The sequence below is a fragment of the Leopardus geoffroyi genome, chromosome D3 (genome assembly GCF_018350155.1).
Source record: "Leopardus geoffroyi isolate Oge1 chromosome D3, O.geoffroyi_Oge1_pat1.0, whole genome shotgun sequence".
In the NCBI taxonomy this organism is placed as follows: Eukaryota; Metazoa; Chordata; class Mammalia; order Carnivora; family Felidae; genus Leopardus; species Leopardus geoffroyi.
In genome coordinates, this window is record NC_059339.1 from 56,104,265 (window position 1) to 56,128,132 (window position 23,868).

At 43.2% G+C, this 23,868-nt stretch overlaps 1 protein-coding gene and 1 long non-coding RNA gene across 33 annotated transcripts in view; one reads left to right on the forward strand and one right to left on the reverse strand.

Annotated features, from left to right (window-relative positions):
* DTNA (dystrobrevin alpha) overlaps positions 1-22,353 on the forward strand; it is a 359,261-nt gene extending 336,908 nt beyond the window's left edge. For 14 of the 32 annotated variants that reach the window (XM_045458370.1, XM_045458369.1, XM_045458368.1 and 11 more), the window contains 5 exons: positions 5,897-6,056; positions 8,749-8,838; positions 10,366-10,534; positions 13,229-13,397; positions 18,586-19,256. In XM_045458370.1, coding sequence (XP_045314326.1) covers positions 5,897-6,056; positions 8,749-8,838; positions 10,366-10,534; positions 13,229-13,397; positions 18,586-18,729 — 732 coding nt within the window. In that variant the 3' untranslated portion in view covers positions 18,730-19,256. Of the gene's footprint in view, positions 1-5,896; positions 6,057-8,748; positions 8,839-10,365; positions 10,535-13,228; positions 13,398-15,550; positions 15,600-15,689; positions 17,786-18,585; positions 19,257-19,813 lie in introns of those variants that run through there. The other 18 variants (XM_045458386.1, XM_045458393.1, XM_045458388.1 and 15 more) reach the window with 9 other exon arrangements.
* On the reverse strand, positions 85-19,929 carry LOC123588111. Its single transcript, XR_006707707.1, has 4 exons — positions 19,823-19,929; positions 19,250-19,413; positions 1,923-2,146; positions 85-139 (listed from the first exon to the last, which is right to left on the reverse strand). It is a non-coding gene; the product is annotated as an uncharacterized LOC123588111 (long non-coding RNA).
* Positions 22,354-23,868: the final 1,515 nt, after the last annotated feature.

Below are 23,868 nucleotides of genomic sequence, written 5' to 3' on the forward strand. Positions count from 1 at the left end.
ACTCGGAGCTTTAGAGAATTTGTGCTGAATAATAAACGGGACAAATGCAGCAGCAGATGTTAAGTGGCTGATTATTATACTGACCTTCAGTTAAAATTAAAGACAGAACCCTGTATGTCCCAATCCTGAGCAGCCAGATCTACAAGGAAAGAAACATATGCCATTCAAATATATAGACTTGGTATATAACATGATCTAAGGAGAGAATTTAGAGGTTTTAGTCTGCCATCCGCTTCTAAATTCTATTTTTATTTATGAGCCTTACCCCTTTGGGGACATTCTCTTTGTAAAATCAGATTTAAGACACTGCACACAACAAATTGTGCTTGATTTAATAACCTCTACTTGCTTTATCGTAAGTCTCTGTGGTTCAATGTATTTTATGATACTGGTATATATAATTCCTACTTCTGTTTCTTGTTAGAGATAATGCATGAATTTATCCCCCTTGAGGACAGAACATGAATTTAAAAAAAAAATAGTGCCTGTAATATAATATGATGATTATGGTATCATAAGCAATAAATTTTTTTTACAAAACTTGCATCAAAATTATCCTACCCTCTTTCTTCTTTGTGTATTTTTAAGATTTATTGGAGGAATCGTAAAAAGAACACTCATAAAAAGTGTAATAATGAAGGCAGCTGGGGTATAATTGCAATGACAGTATGTTTCAGAGTTTCTGGTAGACTTCCAGTTTCCAATATCATGTCCCAATCTAAAACCAGATATCCTGCCTTTGAGTTCAGGATGTAAGGTCTCAAAAAATTTTTTCAGAAAGGTGACTGGTGTTAGACCGTGTTAGACGGTAGGGTCCCTGTTCTTCTCTCATACCTGTAAGATCTTGAGTTAGTCAGTTAACTTCCTGGTAATTTATCTCAAGCAGACTGCTAATACATGGCCCACAGGATTTGGGGGGAGATTTTGAAAGATAATGGATGTGAAAGCACTTTGTAAAATACTATATGCATGTCAGATATTAGTATAAAAGTGTGTATATGTTTCTACACATACATCCAACAATATGTAAACTTTTGTGATTTGACCCCTATTTTACACACACACGTGCATGTACACACACACTTCTCTTCCTTCCAGTTAACTAAGAGTGTCTCAGTCAGAGGAGGAAAGTGAAACATCATTTCACATTCCATCTCCTGCCCCCATTCTCTTCTCTATTAATAACTGGAGGCCCAGTTAACTTGGGAAATCATACTCTCAGGTTTCTGCTTCTCCCAAACACATTGGGAACATGAACGGGCCAGAAGTAACGAGTTTTATCAGCATCAGTTCACCTTCCTTTATCTCCCTCACCCATCTTCTCTGGTGGGTATTCTGTGGAGTGGTGAAGCAATCAGAAATGGGATGGTGTTGGCAGGGTGGGGGGTGGGGGGACAATTCACATCATAAATAATCAACTACAATATTAGGACTGGCATCCAGTGTTCAAAACATACCCTCTCAGGCTCTCTCTCACACAAACTTTTTTAAAATTAGGGATTTAGTCAATTCATTCTAGGAAAGTAAAAATTATTTTTTTTTACTTGAAAACCTTAGGAGATGACCTTCTGGTTCAGATTAAACCACCCTCTGACCAGCCTCAGCCCTCTTCACTCCCCACAGCAAACCTGGAGCATCCTCACGCTCTCTGCGATACCCCTCCTCTTCTCTTCCCTCGCTCATGACACTCTAAGACCTGGAATATTCTTCTCTCCTGGCAATACGACCTTTCTTCTGCCCAGAAATCTCCACTATTAAGACTCAAGTTAAGTGATGCCTCCTGCCCGACCAGTTAGGATTAGTCACCTCATCCCTACCCCCACAGCCCTTTGTACACAGCGATCCCTATGATGATAGTGAACGTGAACTGGAAGAGAGGGTGAAAAGAGGGTTGGACATAGCTAAACGCTACTCTTCTGTACCTGCTCCGGCTGCTGAGTCAAACCTGGCTGACAGGGCTGCATTCCCAGCCAAACCTGAGAGGTAGGCTTTTCAGTCAGGGGGAGGGTTGTGCACTCGTGTCCCCTGTGACTCGTGTCATCTGCTCAGCCGTGTCTCCAGGCAGTGCTGGTTCAGCAATTACACATTTGGTCCCTTCCCTGGAGCCTCCCTCCTTTCTGGTGCTGAGTGGAAACCAAAATACTTCCTGGAAAAAATCAGAAAATGTATGGATCTTGTCAGGCTTCTTAAAAATTGATACAACAGCAGGTTGAGTGGGCTCAGAGGATGGAGTGCAGAAATGAATTTTTCATCTATTCACTAGGAAGCAAGCTATTTTAAATTTGCCAAGTATGATGTATGTTTTCCTTCCTCCATAAATCAACTCTCCTCTCAGGAATTTTAGATCTATATATTGATCTGCATGGACCGTTGTCCCTTAAGTATTCACTCCATTAATCATCAAGTAATTTCCAGGAAAGGATGTTCGCAGAGATCACTCACTCTAACTCTTCTGAAGTTGTTAGCAGACAACTATATATACTTCGTGAACAGGCCAGAGGCCACCATTCCACAGTGGTCACTACCCGAAAATGAAACTCCACTGATCAACCCCAATACCAAGAGGCAACTGTCCTTTCTTCGTGAGTCTACAGAAAGAACAGAAAGGAAGGCCAGAGATGGCATTCCCAGCAGTAGGTCCCAGGAAGCTACTGTGCATCCAACTGGACAGTGTCCGGACAAAGAGACAGGGGCCATCGTCACCCAGGGAGCCAGGGGCCTCCCTGCCGGAGTCTGGACATTCCTTGGGGGTTGGGAGTTGCAGGGAAGATGCCACTGGATCTTGTCTCCAGCACAGAATCTCTACCTGAATTCTTCACATAATCAGACTGCTTGAAATTGCACCAATGAGATACTCATTTAGGAGATGGTGCCTATCAGTCATTTACACATTGGTGTCATTTACATTCAGGCCATTGTTTTTCCCTTAACACATCACCATAGTCAATTATTTTTCTCCTCACACAGACCATGAAGAGGGCTTTTGAAGGAAAGAAGCAGGAGGGAAGCAGTGGGCAAAGTTGACTTTGGAGACCAGGCATTATTAAGCAGGGAGAGTTAGGGCTGGGAATGCCTCAAACGCAGCAGGAGAGAGCCCAGGGCACAAGGAGAAGGGGAGAGTGTTGCCAGAGGTAAGAGACTCACCGACTGGAAGGTTAGAAGGGCCAGGTGAAGGCCCAAAGGGAGAGGACGGCGCCATGGGCACCCTGCACGGGAGACCCTGAATGAACAGGTGCCAGTGGTGCTGGTGTGCGTGCAGCCCCAGTACAGCCATTAAGATACTGAAATGCACTCACAGCCCCACATCTGAAATCACGGGGTCCGGGTGTGTCCCAGGATTCAGATTCTTTCTGGGTTTTAGAAAGGCAGTACAGCGCAGACGCCATAGAAATAGCCTCATGTCAGTAATGAAACGACAAATGTTGCTTCTTGGATTTCAAATTTGCAGATAAGAGATTTGCACCGGTGTATCTGTACTGATTGATAATCGGCCCACAGTCTCTTCCACCACCAGGGCCCTCACACTGCACCCCGCCATCCGGCAATTGAAAGCTATTGCACAGCCCAGCCAGAAGCCTGGGGCCCCTACTCCAACACCCCTCACCGGTGGGTCCAGATACTATGTTTTCTCAGCCTTCAGGCTGCTAAACCTTTCTCCATGAGTGAAGTGTGTGGTGATTGGTCACAGGGCCCCCGATCCTCAGAAGCGGCTGTGGTGTGGTGGGAAAGCCCTGGGCTTGTAGGCGAAAGGCTGGGGATCTCGTTTATTTCTGCCACTCTCTCACTGGGTAACCCAATTAGCACCTCTGAGCCTCAGTATGCTAACCTGGAAAATGGGAATAGAATACTTCACATGGTGGCTAGCAGGATTAAGTGAAATCGTTGGGGTTAAAGCGCTTCATAGACTGCGAATTGCTATTCAGATATAAACTACTATCATTCCTAGCACCAATAATGAGGAGAATGAAACCAAACAATGTACGGAAAAGTGCTTTGTCCACTGTAACACATACACAAGTGGAGTTGTATTGTTATTATCGTGAACCCGCTACCCCAGAAGAGGGTCTGGCTCCCCAGAGCTGAGGTATCCCTGCCGTTAACCTCCTCCCTTCAGCCCCTCTGTCCACCTTCCCATCCCATTCCTTCCTCCGTCCAGTGCCGTGACTGGTCCTGGGTAAAGAGGACAGGTAAGAATGGGCGGGGAGCCCTGCTGAGGGCCCTGCCTGGAGAATGGCACACAAGAGGGCTTGCCGGGGGGAGGCAGCCCTCAAGGCAGCGAAATGCCTTTGATGGGCCCTCAGCAGGCAAAACCCAGCCAGGTCCCTGCAGCCAAGGGCAGACAGAGCATCCATGCTCAGAGGCCAGCCCAAGCTCTCCCGCTCTGCCTCCTGGGCAAACCTTTTTACCTCTCTGAGCCCTGGGGTCCACAATCGCATCTTGACAGTAATGATGCCCTACTTCAGGGGGTCATGGAGAGAAATGCACATGAAGACCCTTCTACACGGCAACGCATGACTCAAATGTGGTCATGTATTATTGGCGTGGGAAGGCGGGGGGTGCCATGGTAGCTCAGAAGCAGAGGTTTCGTGGCTATTGAGATGAACCGGCAAGGTTTGCTGGGGAAAACCAGACCTGTCCTTGAGCAGGCTGGGGCCACAGGCTGCAAAGCATCGCGAGTGGGCAAGCTTCCGTTCCCTGGGCCCGGACAGACCATTCAAGGTACTGTTGAGAATGAAAAGAGTGGAATCCCCAGCCCACTGGATCACATGAGTTATTTCCTGTGCTCTGCTCTGTTTTGCTTTGTGTTTAATTCTAGATTTTCCTCAATTTATAGATGTGACTTGTATGTGTGATGCCAAGCCCTAGAAAGCTAACAGCATGGCATTTGACAGGATTGATGTTGTGTGTTTTAACTGCAAGCAGCCCAACCCTCAGCAAAGTCTAAATCGAACACTCCAGAGCAGTGCTCCCAGGGTGCACGTCCCTGGGTGTGAATGGGTTGGTGCTGCATCTCTGGGCCTTGCTATGGAAGAGTCCTCACTCTCCCTGGCGGGACCCAGCAATCTGGACTGGAGTCTATGTGAGCACCTGAACACCTCACCTTTGGGTATGCACCAGAGGGTCTCATTGCATCCTCTTATTCATGACTGGCTTCCTTTGTAAACTAATTATTATAACACAGAAAGTGTTTCCAAGAAACCTCATTGTGTGGAGACAAATCTGTGAAATTCAAGGTGTGAACAGTTTCATGCTGAGGACTGTGGTATAGAGGGAAATGGCTTTTAGTTGCTTTCTCCTTTTTTTTTCCTTTCTCCTTTCTCCTTTTAGTTCCTTTCTCCTTTACTCCCTCTTAAACCCCACTGTTCTGATTGCTGAAATTAACTGCTTTTTCATCGATGAAGAGAAGGACATTTCCTGCAGGAGGCCAATATTGCTTGACAGGATCTGGCCTATAAATTATCCTCAAAGATGATGCCAGGACAGACAGACTGAATATTTAGGAAGGTATAAACCACATCCATCCCAAATGGTCTCTTCGTTTATATTGCAAACTTTGTCCTTAATAAACATCTTTTTATTCTACGTGGAACTTCCTTCAAGGAGGAAACAGACACACCTTGTAAATTTCACCGCTTAACAGTACCCTCATTACATAGGCGCACATATCGTGTATTATAGAACGATGCTGTACTAATATTCTTAACTTTCAACAAGTAACCAAAACTCCAGATTATACAGAATAAGGTCCTAAATTATCTGCACCTGCAACTCAGGTTAAGGATTACCATCTCAACTACCTAGGATGCCCTCCTGCTTGGGAACCTGACCGTGACTGTTTTTAACCTTTGAAGGAGGCTTTGGGAAAACAAATTAACGACTCGCATTGTCTCTCCAGACCCAGGGGGCAGGCTCTCCTCGCTCCTCCCCCAGCCACACCATCAGCAGGCCCATCCCCATGCCTGTGCGGTCCGCGTCTGCCTGCTCCAGCCCGTCCCACACGCCTCAGGACTCCCTCACGGGGGTAGGGGGTGATGTTCAGGAGGCGTTTGCACAAAGTAAGTGGGGTCACGTTTTGTTGTTGTGTTCTGCTTTTTCACGTGGCACATAAGTCACCATGGTCTGTTGAGCGTTTAGAATCTTCGGAGCCACAGTGTGGAAATGCCAGGGTATTCCTTGGCCCCTGGCCCCAGAGCTGTTTCAGAAACTCCTTAGGCTAGCCTGTTACTCACTTCACCATCTTACCTTCTTTCAGCTTCTATCGCCCTGCTCCATTTTTTTATGAGTCTTTGCTCATTAAGGGAAGGGAAAACCTTTCACCAATATCCCAGGAAACTTTATAAATGTAACCCATTTTAAAGTTCTGAAAGATCTTATTTCCTTTATGTTAAAGCAAACTCAAATTGAGGTTAAATAGTCCCAGCTGAGGTGGGATGCAGCCCTGCAATGGACAAGCAGATCGTTTAATCATTTTACAGCTGCCCTAAAGAGTTGACCATTGCCTCTGTAATACAGGGCCAAAGGGTTGGAGGTTCAGCCTCCATAGTTAACAGGAGCACAAAGACTGATAAATATAACAGTATTCTCTCACCTGCTGCCTTTTCCATTCACACGCCGGGGGTAGGGGGTAAGGTCTTTCAAGACAAGTGATTGTATTCATTTGGAAATATTTTAAGACTTTTAAGACTTTTTCTTGCCATCACTTTTTACATTTACAGAAAGTTCGGGGGAAAAAATGCTTCTGCAGACCCTCACTCTGCCAATCTCATTCCCAGAAGTAAACACTATTAAACAGTTTGGCCCTTCTCAATTCTTCATGTACATATAATTACGTATGTTTCAGTGTGTTTTTATAAACACCTACCCTTCTTTTTCACACAAACAACACCATGCATTGCATTTTGGTCGGCAAGTTGCATTTTCTTTAAATTAGCAATATATCATGAACGTCCTTCCAGATCCTCACATATAGATCTAAGGAAAAGAGATAGTTGACTACTAGTTTTAAGGCAAAAAGAAACGTAAATGAAGTCAAAAGACAAAAAATAGGCTTGAGGAAAACGTTTCCAGCATTAAGTGGCAATCAAGTTGCATAATTTCAGCTACTCATAAAGCATATAGAAATCAGTAAGAAAAAGACATCCCCGAAACAAAAATAAGTGAGGGATATGGAAAGAAGAACTATAAATTGCCAATAAAGATATAAAGAGGTGTCCAATATCACAAACTATTGTAGAATTACAAGTATCACCTCTTGCCTAGCAGATTTTTTAAAAAATTAACATTAGCAATATCTACAAATAGCAAGAGTGTGAGGAAAGAGACATTCTCATCCATTTTGTATAGGGGATAAAATCTTACATTTTAAAGGAAGAGAATGACGTACTCTCTGCTATGAGGGAAAAGGAAGGATCCATAATATGGCTTTTTTTTCTGAAAAAGAAAATAAGTTATACAAAAAATTTTAAGCTATTCAAAATAACTTTCTTTTTTTCATCTTTAGAAGAAAAAATGTCCTTTCTCTAAATCTGATCTTAAGGAAATTTACAGTATCTTAAGTCTATGAGCTTTCTATATTTTTTTAATGTTTGTTTATTTTTGAGAGAGTGACAGAGAGAGAGTTCTAGCAGGGGAGAGGCAGAGAGAGAAAGAGAGGGAGACACAGAATCCGAAGCAGGCTCTAGGCTCCAAGCTTTCAGCACAGAGCCCGACATGGGGCTTGAACTCACAAACCATGAGATCATGACCTGAGCTGAAGTCCGCCACTTAACTGACTGAGCCACCAGGTGCCCCTAAGAACTTTATATTATAATTGTTTTCTCTGATCCCCTTGATTTTTTAATTTACATGTATTTATTATTTTACTGAGTTTGACTTTCTGAGAAAGTACAGGATGAAATGTGGCCTATAGGCAGCTCCTAGCTCATAAAGAGCTCTTGCTGCCTAAGTTCATCTGCAGGTCAGCTGTTTGGAATCTTGAGCCTTTTTTTCCAAAGATATTATGTTCCATCTCTACCTCACACCCAAGCCAGCCGACAAATACCCATTTAACCCTTCGTGTGCCTGAAACATCATCGTAATCTTTGTCTACCATGGAGAAACCTAGTCTAAGTTGCAATTCAGGGTATTAGACATACACCTTCTGCCCAGGTCTTAGCGCAGGAGAAGAATCTCCACCCGTCTTGTATGCTCTGGGGCCTTCAGGGGTTCCCATTCCCCAGAGATACCTATCATGATAGGGAGAACTCTGGGAGCCCTAATGAGAGATAGAGACTGTGGTGATGGAGATGGCAATCCCATGTGCTGAGCCACCAGGTCATGGCTGAAACGGTAGCAGCAGCTGGCAAGGTGCAAGTCTCCGGGCAACACCAGACTTTGCATCTGTGTGAGTTTTCCTAAGAAAGGCGACAATAGATACTGGTTTACCTGGGACCATCCCAGGTTGTGCCACATCACAGTCTTATTATCATACCACCCCCTTTCACTTGCAAAACTCTCCCAATTTGTACAATCAATTAAATGAGCCCCTCCCTCATCCGTGGCCATGTCTTCTTAACATCGAAGCCATTACCCTAAGGACAATGTATTTTTTTCAGAAAATAAGCCAAAACACCTTTGAAAAGGAGAGGTCTTGGAAGTTTTTCTTGCTTCGGGATATCGATGTAGATGATAAACCGCACAAAAAGTGGGGGGAAGAAAGGAAAAGCTGTGTGATTTTTTTTTTTAACGATCATTTCTTCTTCACTCAAGGTTCAAGAAGAAATTTAAGAAATGACTTACTGGTAGCAGCAGATTCCATCACTAACACCATGTCCTCTCTTGTGAAAGAGCTGAATTCCGGTGAGTCCCCGGTCCCCTCTCGTGTATCTGTTCTTTGCAGAGGGACACATAAGTGCCAGGGCCTGTGTTAGAGATCTCCTCATTGTCAAATATAAAAAGGATTTTTTTAAGATCTATATGATATTTTTGGGGCGCCTGAGTGGCGCAGTCGGTTAAGCGTCCGACTTCAGCCAGGTCACGATCTCGCAGTCCGGGAGTTCGAGCCCCGCGTCAGGCTCTGGGCTGATGGCTCAGAGCCTGGAGCCTGTTTCCGATTCTGTGTCTCCCTCTCTCTCTGCCCCTCCCCCGTTCATGCTCTGTCTCTCTCTGTCCCAAAAATAAATAAACGTTGAAAAAAAAATTAAAAAAAAAAAAAAAGATCTATATGATATTTTTGGTATATTCAGATATTTCAGCACTGTTGCTATTTTGCTAACAAGACGGTTAATTACATGCTTAATGCAGAGAGTTTGAAACATGCCGATAGGAATAAAGAAAAATACTAAAATTGACTTGTAATTCTAGTATTTGTAATACCTATTATTTGTAACTTGTAATATATGATCCAATGTGACATGAAGCTAAAGTTATTTTAGAAGGTCAAATGTTTTATTTGCTAATTTAAACTCTGTTAATTTGAAACGCGTGGCTATTTGAACGAGGCTAAATTGAAATTTACCTTTGCGATATGTCTAAAGAGAGATCTCCCCAGAAAATAAAGAGCATAACATTGAGTGAGACTCTTTATGCTAATAATACTACATGGAGTTTTTAAAACTTTACCAGCATGAATATGCAAATAAATATCTTACCAGTTACTAATACTTCTCATCTGTTCCATAAGCCCACTTGGCAAGATATTTGTCTGGCACGACTCTGGTCCCATAGTTTGAGATTACAAAAATTGTAAGAAATAAAACTTCGATATTAAAAAAATTCCGGATTTAAGTTTCTTAAAGCCGCTATAATAAGAACTGAAGTAATGAAAATTGTTTCCGCTAGTCTGGATTAAGATTAGCAACTAGGATAAAAATGGCAGTAGTTAATACACCATGATTAATGGCACGTACCCACTGCCCTAGCAAATGATGACTAAAAATGTTACTCTTATGTGGACACTTCATATACTACTAGTTTATATTTGTAATGCATTGAAATATTAAGTGAATGTAGTATTTTAAGGTTTGTATTTCCTAAATTAAAATAATATTAAGCAAAATTAAGAACAGTTTTAATGAAGATTTTTGTAGAAAGGGTAAAAGACAAGTATTAAGAAACTAAGCCAGTTAAAACACAAAAAGTCTTCGTAATATTGAGATTAAAAAAAAGACAATACCATATACCAAATAATTTTCTAGAAATTCATGTATCAAATATCATTTTGAAAAAAAGTAATAAACTCCACTGACTTATGTACAATAACTGGTTGATGTTTTATACAGCACAGGTTGTATAAATGTAAGGTTGACTTATGTTAAATCTAGCCCTTTATTGGCCAATCATAAAATAACCTAAGCCATTCTTCATTTCTTCCATCGTCCCTAATAGAGGTGGGGAGTGAAACTGAGAGTAATGTGGATTCTGAATTTGCACGGACTCAGTTTGAGGATCTGGTTCCATCGCCAACCACTGAAAAGGCTTTTCTAGCACAAATCCACGCCCGAAAACCTGGGTACCTCCACGGTGGTGCTACCCCCAGCACCATGCGTAGTGACGTGTGAGTATCTTCTGCTCCAGAACATTCCTCGGTAACAGAATACTCAGTAGGGAACATAAGAAAATAAAAACATGGCTGTTTAGTCCTTTATTTTGGAAAGGTACGACGCAGAAGAGGTAGAAGGGTGCTACATTAAATTTGGTATTGGAACTTTGCCCTCTCACTATATAGTGAGAATAGCGATAACTAAAAGCGAGCAGTGCTCATTGAGAGCCTCCCTCACCCAAGGCACAGTGCTCGTTGTATGCAAAATAGTATTTAAAACTCCCTCCCAGCCTTCCAGGACTCACAGACTACTAAATCATTCTATCTTCTAAATTTACTGTATTTGCCCTTAGAGGACCAGGTGATGCTGGAGAAGCCTCTATTCAGAATGAATGTAAACATCATGAAAGCACTTGGAATTGAAATAAGTAAATATATAAAATCTCATTATAAAGAAATCCAATCTGGCTGACTTGTTGAGTGTGTATAAATCTGACCTTTGAAAGACATTTTACAAAGATTTTCTTCCAATTAGGCTTCTGTAGCTTGACAGAAACCAGCAGAATCAGTGACGTCCTCTCTAGACTTTCTGTGCCCCTGGATCAGTTCAAACTCAAAGTAGACAGGAAAGCAAAGCTGAGAAACAAAGGGGGAGCTAGGACAGATGTACAGAGCCCATTTGGGAGGTAAGGAAGGCAGGGAAGCAAGGGAACCTTGAAGAGAGGCTCATGCAGCTGTGAGAGACATGGGCAGGCGCTCACGAGAAGGGCAAAGGGGATCACTGAGCATTTAAATTACGGAAGCAGGGCTGCTGAGTGCCTCGGTCCACTGAACGTCTGACTCTTGATTTCGGCTCAGGTCATGATCCCAGAGTCATGGGATCAAGCCCCAAGCTCTATAGTGAGCATGCAGCCTGCTTAAGACCCTCTCTATCCCTCTGCCCCTCTCCTCTCCCCCACTTGCACTCTCTCCCTCTAAAAAATAAAGTTAAAACTTTAATTAAAAACATACTGCAGAAGGGTGATGGTGTTTAACGTGAAAAGTTCTGCCGACTAGTCTTCAAAAATAAACTGGCCAGTTTCAGGACCCAAAGAAGAAACTAATCAGAAGCCTTTCTGGCATTTTGGATCTCAATCCAAGTAGCGAGTAGACCAGTAATAATGGGGAATTATAAATGTGGTTTGAAAGCTGGTTGTGAAAAGGCAGGCCTTAAGATCAAAACAAAACAGTTATAACATGATTTCAAATAGTGATAGGCTGCTGCTTTTAATTTTAGTTTGTTGTCCTTTCCTCTGTAATTTAGAATTATTTGATTTGTTATTCAGAATGGTGAATTAATGGTCATCAGGTTAGTCTGGTAAATAACATATCTGTTTGACTTTTTATAATGAAGCATTTACATGTGGTCACCTAAAGTCTTCTCGTCCTGATCCCAAGATCCAAGCCTGTAGCTAAGTCTACCCCAGTCCACTGTCCCTGGTAGGCTGGTGCCAGAACCAGCCACCAACACGGCTGCGGGAATTGGGGAGGGACAGTTCATAGAGGCCTCACAGACCTATTTAGCCTGGCCCCAAACCTCTAAATATAATGAGAACATGTCATACAGACATTAATAAATGTAAACAATGGTATTTAAGTTCCAACCCAGAAACTTCTACTTGACCACTCTTTTCACTTTAGGGGATGTTTTAATATCTGCACTACCTAAACATGTACTGTGTTTTACCCTGAGAATATTTTAGTCCTATGATTTAGGCCGTGAATTTATGTTCAGTCTCAGGAAGGGTTTTTATAAACTGGGTGGATACATGGAAATAGAGTCACACATTAGTGAATGAGATCATTGCTAGCTATTTATTTCATGGTAGAACTGAATAATTTAAGTAGATTTCTTAGATTCAGAGCTAGTATAAATTTTTAAGATCCAGAGCTATGAGTTCAAGTATTACCTTCCAGACACCGAGGAGCTGATATTCTAAGACTTATTCTACTATAAAAATAAAGCACATGGGTGCACGTGCCTACATATGTACATAACACAAAGAGGGTTAAATTATGAACAAATGTCCTTAATCGTTATTTCACTAGAGGGCTCACTTTCCTTATAGAAAGTGATCTTGGTTTCCATTAAAAAAGAAAAGGAAAGAAAAGAAAAGAAAAGAAAAGAAGTCCTCAGATTAAGAAGACTATATCCTCCCAAAAGATAAGGCTGCCCTTTTTAAGACTGACAAACACTTTAAGGGCAACCCATTCCTGTAAGTCAGAGGAAAACACAGATGGCCAGTGATTATCAGAGTGCCATAGAAAAACTGCATATGAGAATACTTTGATCATGTCTATCTCCAAATCTCCAAAGTTTATAAAAAATTTTTCTGTTAGGTAACAGAGGACACTGAATTGAAATTAATTGAAACAAAGAAGTGAACTGGGGGTCTAAGTAAATGGGCCCCAAACTACAGCTAACACTGGAGTTCCACTCGTACTTTTAAGATTTACTCCCAGGGGCACCTGGGAGGCTCAGCCAAGTGTCTGACTTCACCTCAGGTCATGATCTCATGGTTCGTGAGTTAAAGCCCTTCATCAGGCTCTGATGTTGGCCCAGAGCCCACTTTGGATCCTCTGTCTCCCTTTCTCTCTGCCCTTCCTGACTCATTCTCTCTCTCTCTCTCTCAAAATAAACAAATAAATAAACTGTAAAAAAAAAAAAAGATTTGCTCCCAAACACCCCTTGTGGTGTATTCCCAGGGTCACAGAAGATGGGGACCCCTACGTGCAGCCAGAGGATGAGGACTATGAAAACGACTCTGTCCGGCAGCTGGAGAATGAGCTCAAAATGGAAGAGTACCTGAAGCAGAAGCTGCAGGATGAAACCTACCAGGTATGGGGAGCCAGGCCCAGCCCCCAACCCCCCCGCCCTCACCCCTCGGTGGCTGGGTCTTTGACATGACTCAGAAAATCCCCACCCACTCCTTTCTTCCACCTTCCCTCTCCAGAATATTCTGCGTGCATTTCTTACTCCACATATTCTAAACAGTAAGAACTGTAAATGCTTCTGAGAGCTACAGCTCACCATTAATTCTTAGAAATTCTGACCCGAAAAGTGAAAAAGATCTCGTTGCCTTAGTGGAAATGCATGGGGATGGATGGAAACAATCCATCTTCCTCCAAGATCGCTGGGAAAGATGTTTTTTCTCATGGATTAAAAAAAAAAAAAAAAAGATACAGGGCACAGAGCACCCAGAAACTGAATAAGCATAAATATATCTCCTCCCTTGAATCATTTGCCCTCAGCTTCCCCCACTGCCCGCCTCATGTTAAAATAAATATGTGGGAGAGTATCAAATCTCATGGAGAAATGGGGAACCGGTGAACTGTAGGCCCCATGTTCAGCAGGGTGTGGATGGACAGATTTTCATATATACTGGGGTATACTATTAATCCACCTGAGAATTTACTGGACATAACACATGCCATTGGGAATAAGTGTTGATTAGTAAGTCATCCTAAAAGGGATGCGTTTTCCCCATGCAGTAGTTCTACTGCAGTGTTTGTCTTGCTTGGATGTTTCTCTTCCCTGTAATTCACAGGTGTTTCCTTGAGGCTGTGGGAGTTCAGGGATGTTTGCGTGGTTGAGACCTACTGCCTCCCCCCAGGTCCCCTTGGGATAGTTCTTCATGTCAGGCTTTCTGTCCATTAAGCAGACGAACCTCTTCCACACTCTTAGATGAGCAGCGTCCCCCTCTTAGTCTGTTAGTGAAGGAAAGAGAAGCAGAAAGGGGGCGCCTGGGTGGCTCAGTCGGTTGGGCGTCCGGCTTTGGCTCAGGTCATGATCTCACGGTCTGTGGGTTCGAGCCCCACGTCGGGCTCTGTGCTGACAGCTTGGAGTCTGGAGCCTGCTTCAGATTCTGTGTCTCCCTCTCTCTCTCTGCCCTACCCCTACTCATGCTCTGTATCTTTCTGTCTCAAAAATCAAAATAAACCTTAAATTTTTTTTAAAAAGAGAGAGGCAGAAAGAACAGATTACCTCTACTTCTCGTATGTTTATGGATTGTTTTGAAATATTTTCCCAAGAAGAATGTAGCAAGAGAAAAACTGGAGCCTACCAACCCCACCCCAATAGTATCAAATAAAGTTTGGCGCCTTTGGAATGTTCCATTAGCCTTTTCAGTTTAACAACGTTTTAGAAGCAACTAAAATGTAGGCTTAGTCATAAAAAAAAAAAAAAAAAAAAAAAAAATCAATGATTGTGTATGTAAAGCCATGAGTCGATGCTACAGAAACGGAAACGGTCAAATTTGCCTGAAGGGGAGACCCAGGGAGAATGCTCTCACTTTGCCACTTCTATGACCTGTCCATGGAGGGAAATTAGCCTGGATGAAGAAGCTGCCAGGGTGTCTCTGGGAACTCTGAAGGATGGCATTCCTACACGTATTTCATTTGGCTCTGCTGCATAGAGGGAGAGAGGGATGTGGTTAAATAATCAATGTTCTGGTTCATGCTGTTCAAGGTGCCTGTTAGGCCTCCCTCTTTGAGCCCATATCAGTTTCTGGATTGGGGTGACAACGGTAACTGAAATTCTAGATTTTTTTAAAAGGGAGACAGTCGTTTCATATAAAATATTAGATTTTTATTTACATGAATGAATTAAGAACTTAACCTTGTAGGAGTAAAATGAAGGGAAATTCTATTAATGGCTTAAGATCCAACTAGAGTTTTCGCCGGTTAATCTTAAGATCTTTCTCTCCTTTCCTTTCCATGCCCAGTGGCTTCCAGGGAAAGGCAAAGAAAAGGTGTAGGAGGACATAGTAGGCCCGTGGGTTCCCACTCAAGACGCATGCCCTAGAGAACGTTGAAGTGGTTTTCCTTGACTACTCTGTGAGCACATGCTTGCTTGATGGGTCGGAATGCTGTTTTCGTTCATTGGACTCTCTCTGTCTTTCTGCATGGCTTCCAACCAAATAATTCACCAGCTTGACCGCGTCACAGACTTGACATGTCACCTTTCTTGTTTGTGTCCTTTGTCACCCGCAGGTCAGCTTGCAAGGTTGAATACAATATCCTTTTATCACTCTCCTCTCAAGTAAGTACCGTCTTATTTAGGAAGAAACGTGGCCACTGTATACTGAACTCCAGTGACTTGCAACCTAAATGCACAATCACTCTCTCTTAGGTGTTTCTGTGTTCTGTGTGATAAAATATCCTCCTTCCCTGCTGATGTCAAAGAATCATCCCAGCCTGTGGACCATTTCATTATAATCCAGTGGAGATTTGGCAGACAATCTTGGGAATTGACTTTTTACTCTATTAATTAGGAAAATTGGCACAGAGACTTCTGTAACACCAGAGATGCCCCCGAAATCTTCTATGGCTGTGAAGCCTCATCACCAATCCACTAACAGCATCTGAGTTTGCAGCCTCTCTGTCCCTTGAGAAGGAAAAGTCCAGGCTTGCTCATCACATCCAGAGATGGGTCAGCCTCTTATCATGCTGTATTCAAAACCCAAAGATCAAATGTGTGTGCTTTAACAAGTAAAGGCAAAACCATGTATTATTTAAAAAAAAAAAAAAAAAAAAAAGCAAAACAGAGAGGAGAAATTCTGCAGCCTTATATTTTTGGAATAGTTGATTCAGATTCACTGTGGAATTCACTGTGGAATTAAGATACAGCTTAATTTAAAATATCATTTACATGGCATGTGGTTCCCCACCCCCGAGGACCTACCTACATACATGGGAAATCCTCAGTAATGTGTTTAATGTAGAGAGAATAGCACTGGATTGGCAGGACCACTTGAGTGTAGCCATCTGAAGCTTAGACTCTGGACCCTAATAGACCTGATTTCAAATACGGATTCCACCAAATCACAGCAGCATAACCTTGACAGATTATTAAACCTCTGTGAACCTCTGTTCCCTCTGCACCACATATATCATGATACCTCACAGTGGAGTTGTCTTCACCGGGGTGTAGTTTTTAAAGAGTTTAACATCGTGCCAGACACACCATAATTTATTATGAGCACACACATACGTGCCTGGAACCATGCTTAGTGCTTTACAAGCAGTTTCATCCTGGGGAGCTGCTGTAGTTATTTTGTAAGTGTATGGGAACGTCCGGGACTCAGAACCAGCTTGCTCTCTGTATTTTTATAAATAAAGCTAGGACTCAGCTATGTGCAAATAATTTTATACACCTTTGGCCACCCTGTCTCATAAGTCTAGCTCCTTTCTCTGGCTCCAGCCAATGGCCCTTTAGCTGTACCCCATATGGTTCAGAGTAAATGCACCTCTCACAGTCTCTGGCTGGCAGGGCCCCGGGACTTGTACCTACCTGAGTGATGTAGTCTTTCCCACCCATAGATTTCATAAGTCTATCCGACAGATGGTAGTAAAGTCCACTCTGGCTGCTAAATTTAAAAAGGAATATATAGCTCTTAAATGACAAATCAACTTGAAAAGAATACATCCTAACTCACGCATTACTGACTGACCCGTCTCAATCCTCAGGTTAGGATTAAGCAAGTCGAAATCGTGACATAACTGCTGTTAAGGAATATACTTTAGGAGCTTTGAGGCCTTTTTAGTGTGAAAAGAAGGATCTGACTGTCTGCATTCTAGTCTACCTCCCTTGGATTTGAGAACGCCACAGCACATGCTCTCCTGATTCATTATGACCACGGTGAAAAAAGTCCCAGGAGCTGTTTCTGAAAATATCTATTCCGGTTCTAACAAATCTAGTCCCAAAGGAGCAAGCCTCTCCTTTAACAGCATTTTCTTTCTCTTAGTGCCAGCGATTGGATCGTTTTTATTCTGCACATTATTTAAACATCAGTAACTAGTTCTTAGAAAAATATTTTTCTTAAAATCTAATGAAACGTCTTGACATAAACTCAGATAAGAATTGGCATTTGGGTCTTCTACCTAAAAGCCAAAGATCTCAGTTCGCTAAAAGTTCTCAGGCCATTTTTTTTTTCATCTTTTGTTGTCAATCTGGCGGTGAAAAATTGAAACAGTCGTGGCCTCTGCCATTTCCTACCTCCCCAGCGGGCATTCCACAGGACTCTAAACATGAACTAGCCTGTCACTAAATCAGCTCCTTAGGCCAAATTTATTTAAAATCTTCTGGATCAGTCCAGAAGCCAGTGACTTCTCATCTTTGTGGCTAGTTCTATCCTAGTATAATTTTTCTTGAGGCAGCCAAGAAATACAGCTGAAATCTTGGAACCGTTTATGCTATTGAAATCGATTTGTCTGGGCTTTCTGATTGTGCTGCAAGACCAGAAATTATCCCAAAGCCGTGCCTTTCTTACCCAAGAGTCCTGAAGCCAGCTTCGTTGCTGAAAGTTCATTAGGGCTCCACCAAGGCACAGCCCTACATGGGTACGGGGCAGAGGGTGGGACGCCAAAGAAATAAACGACCCATCCTCTGCTCAAAAAGAGCTTCAGTCCTGTTTGAGGATAAGAATGCACTCATCAATACTAACAGGGGTGAATAGAGCGAACCTTGCTTTCCAACGAGCCTCTTTGGAAGAAACAGTGTATGTAATGTCTAACACTAAATTTAAGAATCCACCAAAACACCATTTGGGCAGACTCAGATCTTGGATTGGGCCCTTTTGCCTCCCTCTGGCCATATGATACCCCGCTCTCCTTGGCCAGCCACATCCTAACTTCAGAAACCGGGGGCTTGGACAATCGAAAGTGGGTATTTTTTTCTAATTATGATGTCATTCTGATGGTAGGTTAGGGGTCGCATCTGCTGGTCGGCTGAGGACAACACAAATATTCCTGTTTGTGTGGCTTCAACCCTCCAGATGCCTCCAGCGCCCGTGAAGCAAGAGACTCAACACAGAGGATTCCTGTCCTCGCTGCAGGAATAGCAGTAGCCCATAGTGTCCCCAGACGTTGGTTTTGGATTGTCAGAGGAAGGGAGGACAGAGAGAGAGTGTGTGAATACGTGTGTGTTGGGGGAGGCGGGTGGGGGGAATCCTAAGCTTCATAACCCTGATTTAGAGGACAGTTTTCATCTTAAAAAAAGAAAAAAATCACACATTCCTTATTCCCAGGCAAGCTATAGTCAGACAGATGATGAAGGTAACAGGAAAGCTGGTGGTGAAGGAGAGCCCCGCACCCACCCACACAGAGGAGAAGACGCGGCCTGGCAGCAGCCTCATTGGAGAGAGAGGAGCCGCCCGCACAGCAGCTCCTGACAGACCCCCCCACCCCTAGAGACGCGTTCTGCCAACCGGAGCGCAGCGAACTTTTCGTTCTAAGATTCCTAGTTCTTAGGTGTGTGTTTTGAGAAGGGAAAAAAAAAAAAAAAAGACTTCTGACGTCTGTTCGAAGCTAACTTTTCAACCACATCTTCTGTAACATGGCTCACCCCTGGTTAACAACAAACAAAACAAACCAACCACCGCAAGGACAACAAAAAAACAGAACTACAGCCACACACACGCACAGATGTATCCCACAGGCTGAAAACCCACGCTGCTGTTACTCACGATGGCAGTGTTAACAAGCATTTTCAACCTTTGCACATGATATTGAACCTGTTCCGTTTACAATGACAATATTAATACTGTGTACAGCTGGAAGTTTGATTTCTGAATTCTTTGAGATTTTAGCGAAACAGTTTATTATACACTGTACATTTTTTTTTTTTTTCCACCACGGTTGGGAAAAAAACAACCACTTGCAATTATTCACTAACCCCAAAGGATTTGGTACCTGAGTGTCCAGACTCAGAGCCCGGAAAACAAGAAGGGTCCTTGGCCCACACGATCCGCATTTGTCTCTAAGTCTCTGTGAGCAGTGACTTGAACCAATCACACCAGGATAATCCAATCTTCGGGGCTTCTTTCCAGCTTGGGGTTGTTTTCTTTCAAGATACTCTAACAAATCAGCCATAGAATTTAGTGTAAATATTTTTTTTCCAAATAGTTATCATACTCAAAAAAAAAAAAAAAAGGCAACATTCAAATGATATAGAATCTAGTTTTTAAAATCAGCACAGATCTTCTTAAAAACTGTGAACTATGTTTTGAAATACTCGTTACTAAAGCTGTTTATAAACCACAGGTGCCATAAGATCCCCAAACGGACTAAAGTTCTCTCTACTCTTCCACGGGCTCGTTCCTCTTGTTTTAGCTTTAGGGAGCATGTCTAACCGCACCGCTCATCCACAGGTTCCCCTATCAGGCCGTTTGGAGCCCTTCAGCTTTAAATGTACAGGCTTAAAGTGCGCTTCCAAATGCTCACTCTCCTTTTATTTCTGAATGTTTATTGCCTTAGCTGGCTTACCTGGTGTTCTGCATGCAGCCTTCTGTGGTCATGTGCGAGGAAACAGGCTCTTCTAAGCTGAGTTGGGATTTTGCACTCAGTGAAAAGCCAGTGTGCAAAAGAACTGTCGAAGAAGGAAGAATGAAAGCCTCTGTTGACGGTCCTTTATGAGGGCCCTCGTTGGGGAGCGCTTAACGACCTCCCTTAGGGATTCTGGGGAAATGAAAAAATAATCCACTTGTTTCAAGATTTGATGAGACAAAAATCCTGCTACATATTGAATATGTTATACTTAAGTTGGCAACTTCTCTGGCATTCCTGTCTCCTTTAAAAGAAGGAAGAGAACATCCGTTTAGAGCAGTGGCTCTCAAAGTGTGTTCCCTGGACCAGCAGCATCAGCATCACTTGGGAATTTATTTAGAAATGCAAATTCTTAAGCCCCAACCCAGGCCTGCTGAATCACAAACTCTGCATATTGGGCCCAACCAGATGTGTTCTAATAAGCCGTCCAGGTGATCCCTGATGCACGCTAACGTTTGAGAACCACTGCTTTAGGGTAAAGTTGCAGAACAAAATCTCTAACAAGGCCTTATTCAGAATAAGCGAGAAAGGCTCTGAGTCCACCTCAAAGCTTCAGCAATTCGATTTTGCTTCTGGGGCTGGCAAAAACCTTCTCCCCCACCCCAGGTAGTCGATAGTTGGTCTGTGCCCAGCTGAGAAGAGACATCAGGACACCTTCCAGGTCCCTCTCCAGAGGGCTCTCAGCTGTTCCCGTCCCTGCGTTTGGTCACAAACCATCTCCTTGGCTGCCCTTTGGAACAAAATCGCTTGCCTTGGGGACCGTAAAGCTCTCCGCCGGCATTACTAAGAAGCCCGTTCTGTCCGTTGATGTACTTCATCATACTTTCCCCAGAGAACCAGCCTGACAAATGTCCCTGAAAACAGGCTGACACCAAAGTGGCGCAACTGCACGGTTGTCAGATTTCTTTGCACAGATGGGTTTTGTTCTGGGTTTCGTTGGTTTATCGTGACGTTCATCTCCTTTCCACTGCCCATCGTCTGTGAAACCGTACCTCTCTAGATGGAGCAGGTGGCCCCTCGTGCCTCATACTCGGTACTTAAAACCACTACATCTCAGCTACCTACATTGCTGTCAGCTCTCAATCATAGCCAGGTAGTTCTTGAACTTGGAACTCTGATCCTGCAAGTGGCACTCAGCCACCGACTGGACCGAGCTGACCTCTGTTGTCACTTTGTGTTTCTCCATCAAAATATTTGTCTAAGGTATGAACTATTGGGCTGATAGCCTTCCCCCTTGTCATAGCTTTCATTGCCAACTCCATCACACGGTTGTCGATAGCGTCGTACAAAGCCATTGCAAGGACTCTGCAAACTGCCACCAATGACCAGTTCCTGACTAACCAGCCACCTTTTCTTTCTCTTAGCGCCACGTCAGCACTGAGACCAGACTCAAGCACCCCTGTCCTGTAACCGAGACAAAATGGCGTGTATTGTTTTGGGTTTTTGTGTTTCTTGGCGGGTTTCTTTCCCTGGCTCTCCAAATTTACCTTTGGGACCTGTTCTAAGTGCAAACCCAGCAGGTTTCGCCTGTCCTGTCCATTAGCTACAATTATATCTCGCAGGGGTTGTTTCTTTCTTGTTCCACAACAAATTGCACATCCATCATCATCGGGGATGATGGCCTGTTAATGAGCACTGGTCTAACACAGCCAACCACCCTCCTCCACTGCACCATGTGAATGGAGGGAGGGAGGATGGAGGGCAGAATCTACTGTATGAGATTCAGGAATCAGTTGTGGTTGGTCAGGACGCAAGTCGGGGTAAGTTCGGTTGGTCAGAGGGAGATGTGCTGGAGATTGGGAAAAATGGATTCTCGAATGATCTCTATAAGGCAGGGAAGGTTCATTTGTAAGTAGTAATGTGAACTGAATTGCATAAGAGTGTGGCCTTTGTTGTGATATACTATGTATTTTCTTATATGCATGAGCCAAACTGTTGCATCATAATTTAGCACTGATGTCTGCTTTTATTTTGGTCATCCTTGTCCACCCTTATTAGTTCTGGGCTGTTAACTGTAGATAGACCTTGTAAATACGGCAACCTTTGGTTGCTGCAATCACCTTGGTTTGATTCCGCCCAAGGAGCCACAAACAAGAACTCCACTGTGTCCTCAGAAGAAAGGGCATTTTTACTTTTGAACCAAAAAGAGGGGGAAAAAAATCAGAAACGTTACGTCTGGAGGCTAATTAACTGCAAGACATTTTTAATTATGACTACCGTAATTTGACACCATTTGAAATAACCAATTCAGAGACACTAAAGCTTTCACACTATTCATTGGTATTGTAACAAAACTACTACTGTATGGGTTTTTTTTGTATTGCTGTTAAGTATTGTTTTGTGTGTGTGCGTGTGTGTGTTGGAACCTCCTGGGGACATGTTATATTTTGAAGTGATTAAACTATTTAATTGTGTGTCTATATTTTGGAATGGAATTATTTCTTCATTAAAAAACGTTTTTAAAAACACTATATCTGTGTATTTTATACCTTTGTTTCAATGAAAACTTTCTGGAGTCTGTCTGTTGACAGAAGAAAGACAAGTCAGCACTTGCAGCAGGAAGCGGGACCTGTCAGTTGAGTATTAAGCAACTAGAGCAAAATTTCTCACCTTTCCCTACCTTTGGAGACACAATTTTTTTTTGAAGAGGGAAAGCCTTGCTGTACTCCATAGGGGATGAGTGTGAGAATAGGAATAGCTAACATAAAGCTTGCTTTCTATCTGACACGGTTACAAGCAGTTTATGTTACGTGACCCGATCCTTTGAATCACAGCATCTAGCCAGGTACTTGGCAATTATAAGCTCCCCACTTATTTGTTGAATGAATGAATAAGTGAATTGGTGGCTTTTGTTTGGTGTGTGCTAGAGCTGGTGAGGAAGGAGAATCGGCACCTCCCGGAGGTCAGTGTGCTGAGAGCAACAGGAATCAAATGAAGAGTTCCAAAGAGCGGACAGAAACTCGGGGTCCGCAGTGGTAATCACCCCCTACATTCTCGCCTCTCTCCGGGGAACCTCTGGATTCCCATGCAATGTTGGGTTGTGTGTTTTGTTTGCTCAAGGAGCCGATTCCTTTGCAGAGCCAATAGCAGAATCTGTGAGTCTGGCTCCAACACTTCATGAATGGCATTTTTGGGAACTCTGAGCTGGAATGTTGCTGAAAGTCTGTGCTCACAGAGTCTGGGGTTGATTTACAGTTCATGAAAATGCTATAAACACTCCAGAGGCACTAGAGAAAGAAACCAAGAGGCTCTGCTCTACATCAAGTGCCGGGGCAAACCCTGACCTGATACGACCACTAGTGGGAGCTCAGACACCCCATCCCATTTGGAGGTGAGAGACCAAGGCATGTCCATGGGTGTCTTTCCACGTCTCTTTCAGCTGCATCTCAATGTCTCATCCTCTCATCTCCTAGGAGCCACATGTAGCTCTGATCCCTACCTCAGCATTTCCTAAATTTATCTAATTGCCAAAGTCACCTGAAGAATCCATTAACCAGACTTAGCAGGTCTAGCCGGGGCCAGGGAATCTGTATTTTTTAACAAGTGCCTCTGGTAATATAGTCTGACAGATTTTAAGAATGACTCTCCTCTTGCTACTCAAAATGTGGTCCAACGACCAATAGCATTGGCATCACCTGAGAGCTAGTTTCAAATGCAGAAGCCCGGGCTCCAAACCGGAGCCCCAGGGAATCTGTGTGCACTTTAAAATTTAGGAGGCACTTGCCCTGGAGATCAGCTTTAATCCTAGACTTCTAGGATTAGGTTCAGTTGGGTCCTCGGGGCATAGAATGACAAGCCAGGAGTCCTCCTTAAACTAAGTGTCATGCTTCTTGAACATACAGTGTTTTGATTTAGTAAGTCTGGGATGGGGACTGAGATCTGCATTTCAAATAATTTCTCAGGTGATGCTGATACAGGTCTGAGGGCCACACTTTGAGGTGCAAGGCTATGGGTTTCTTTTTTTTTTTATTATTTGTTTTTTTTTT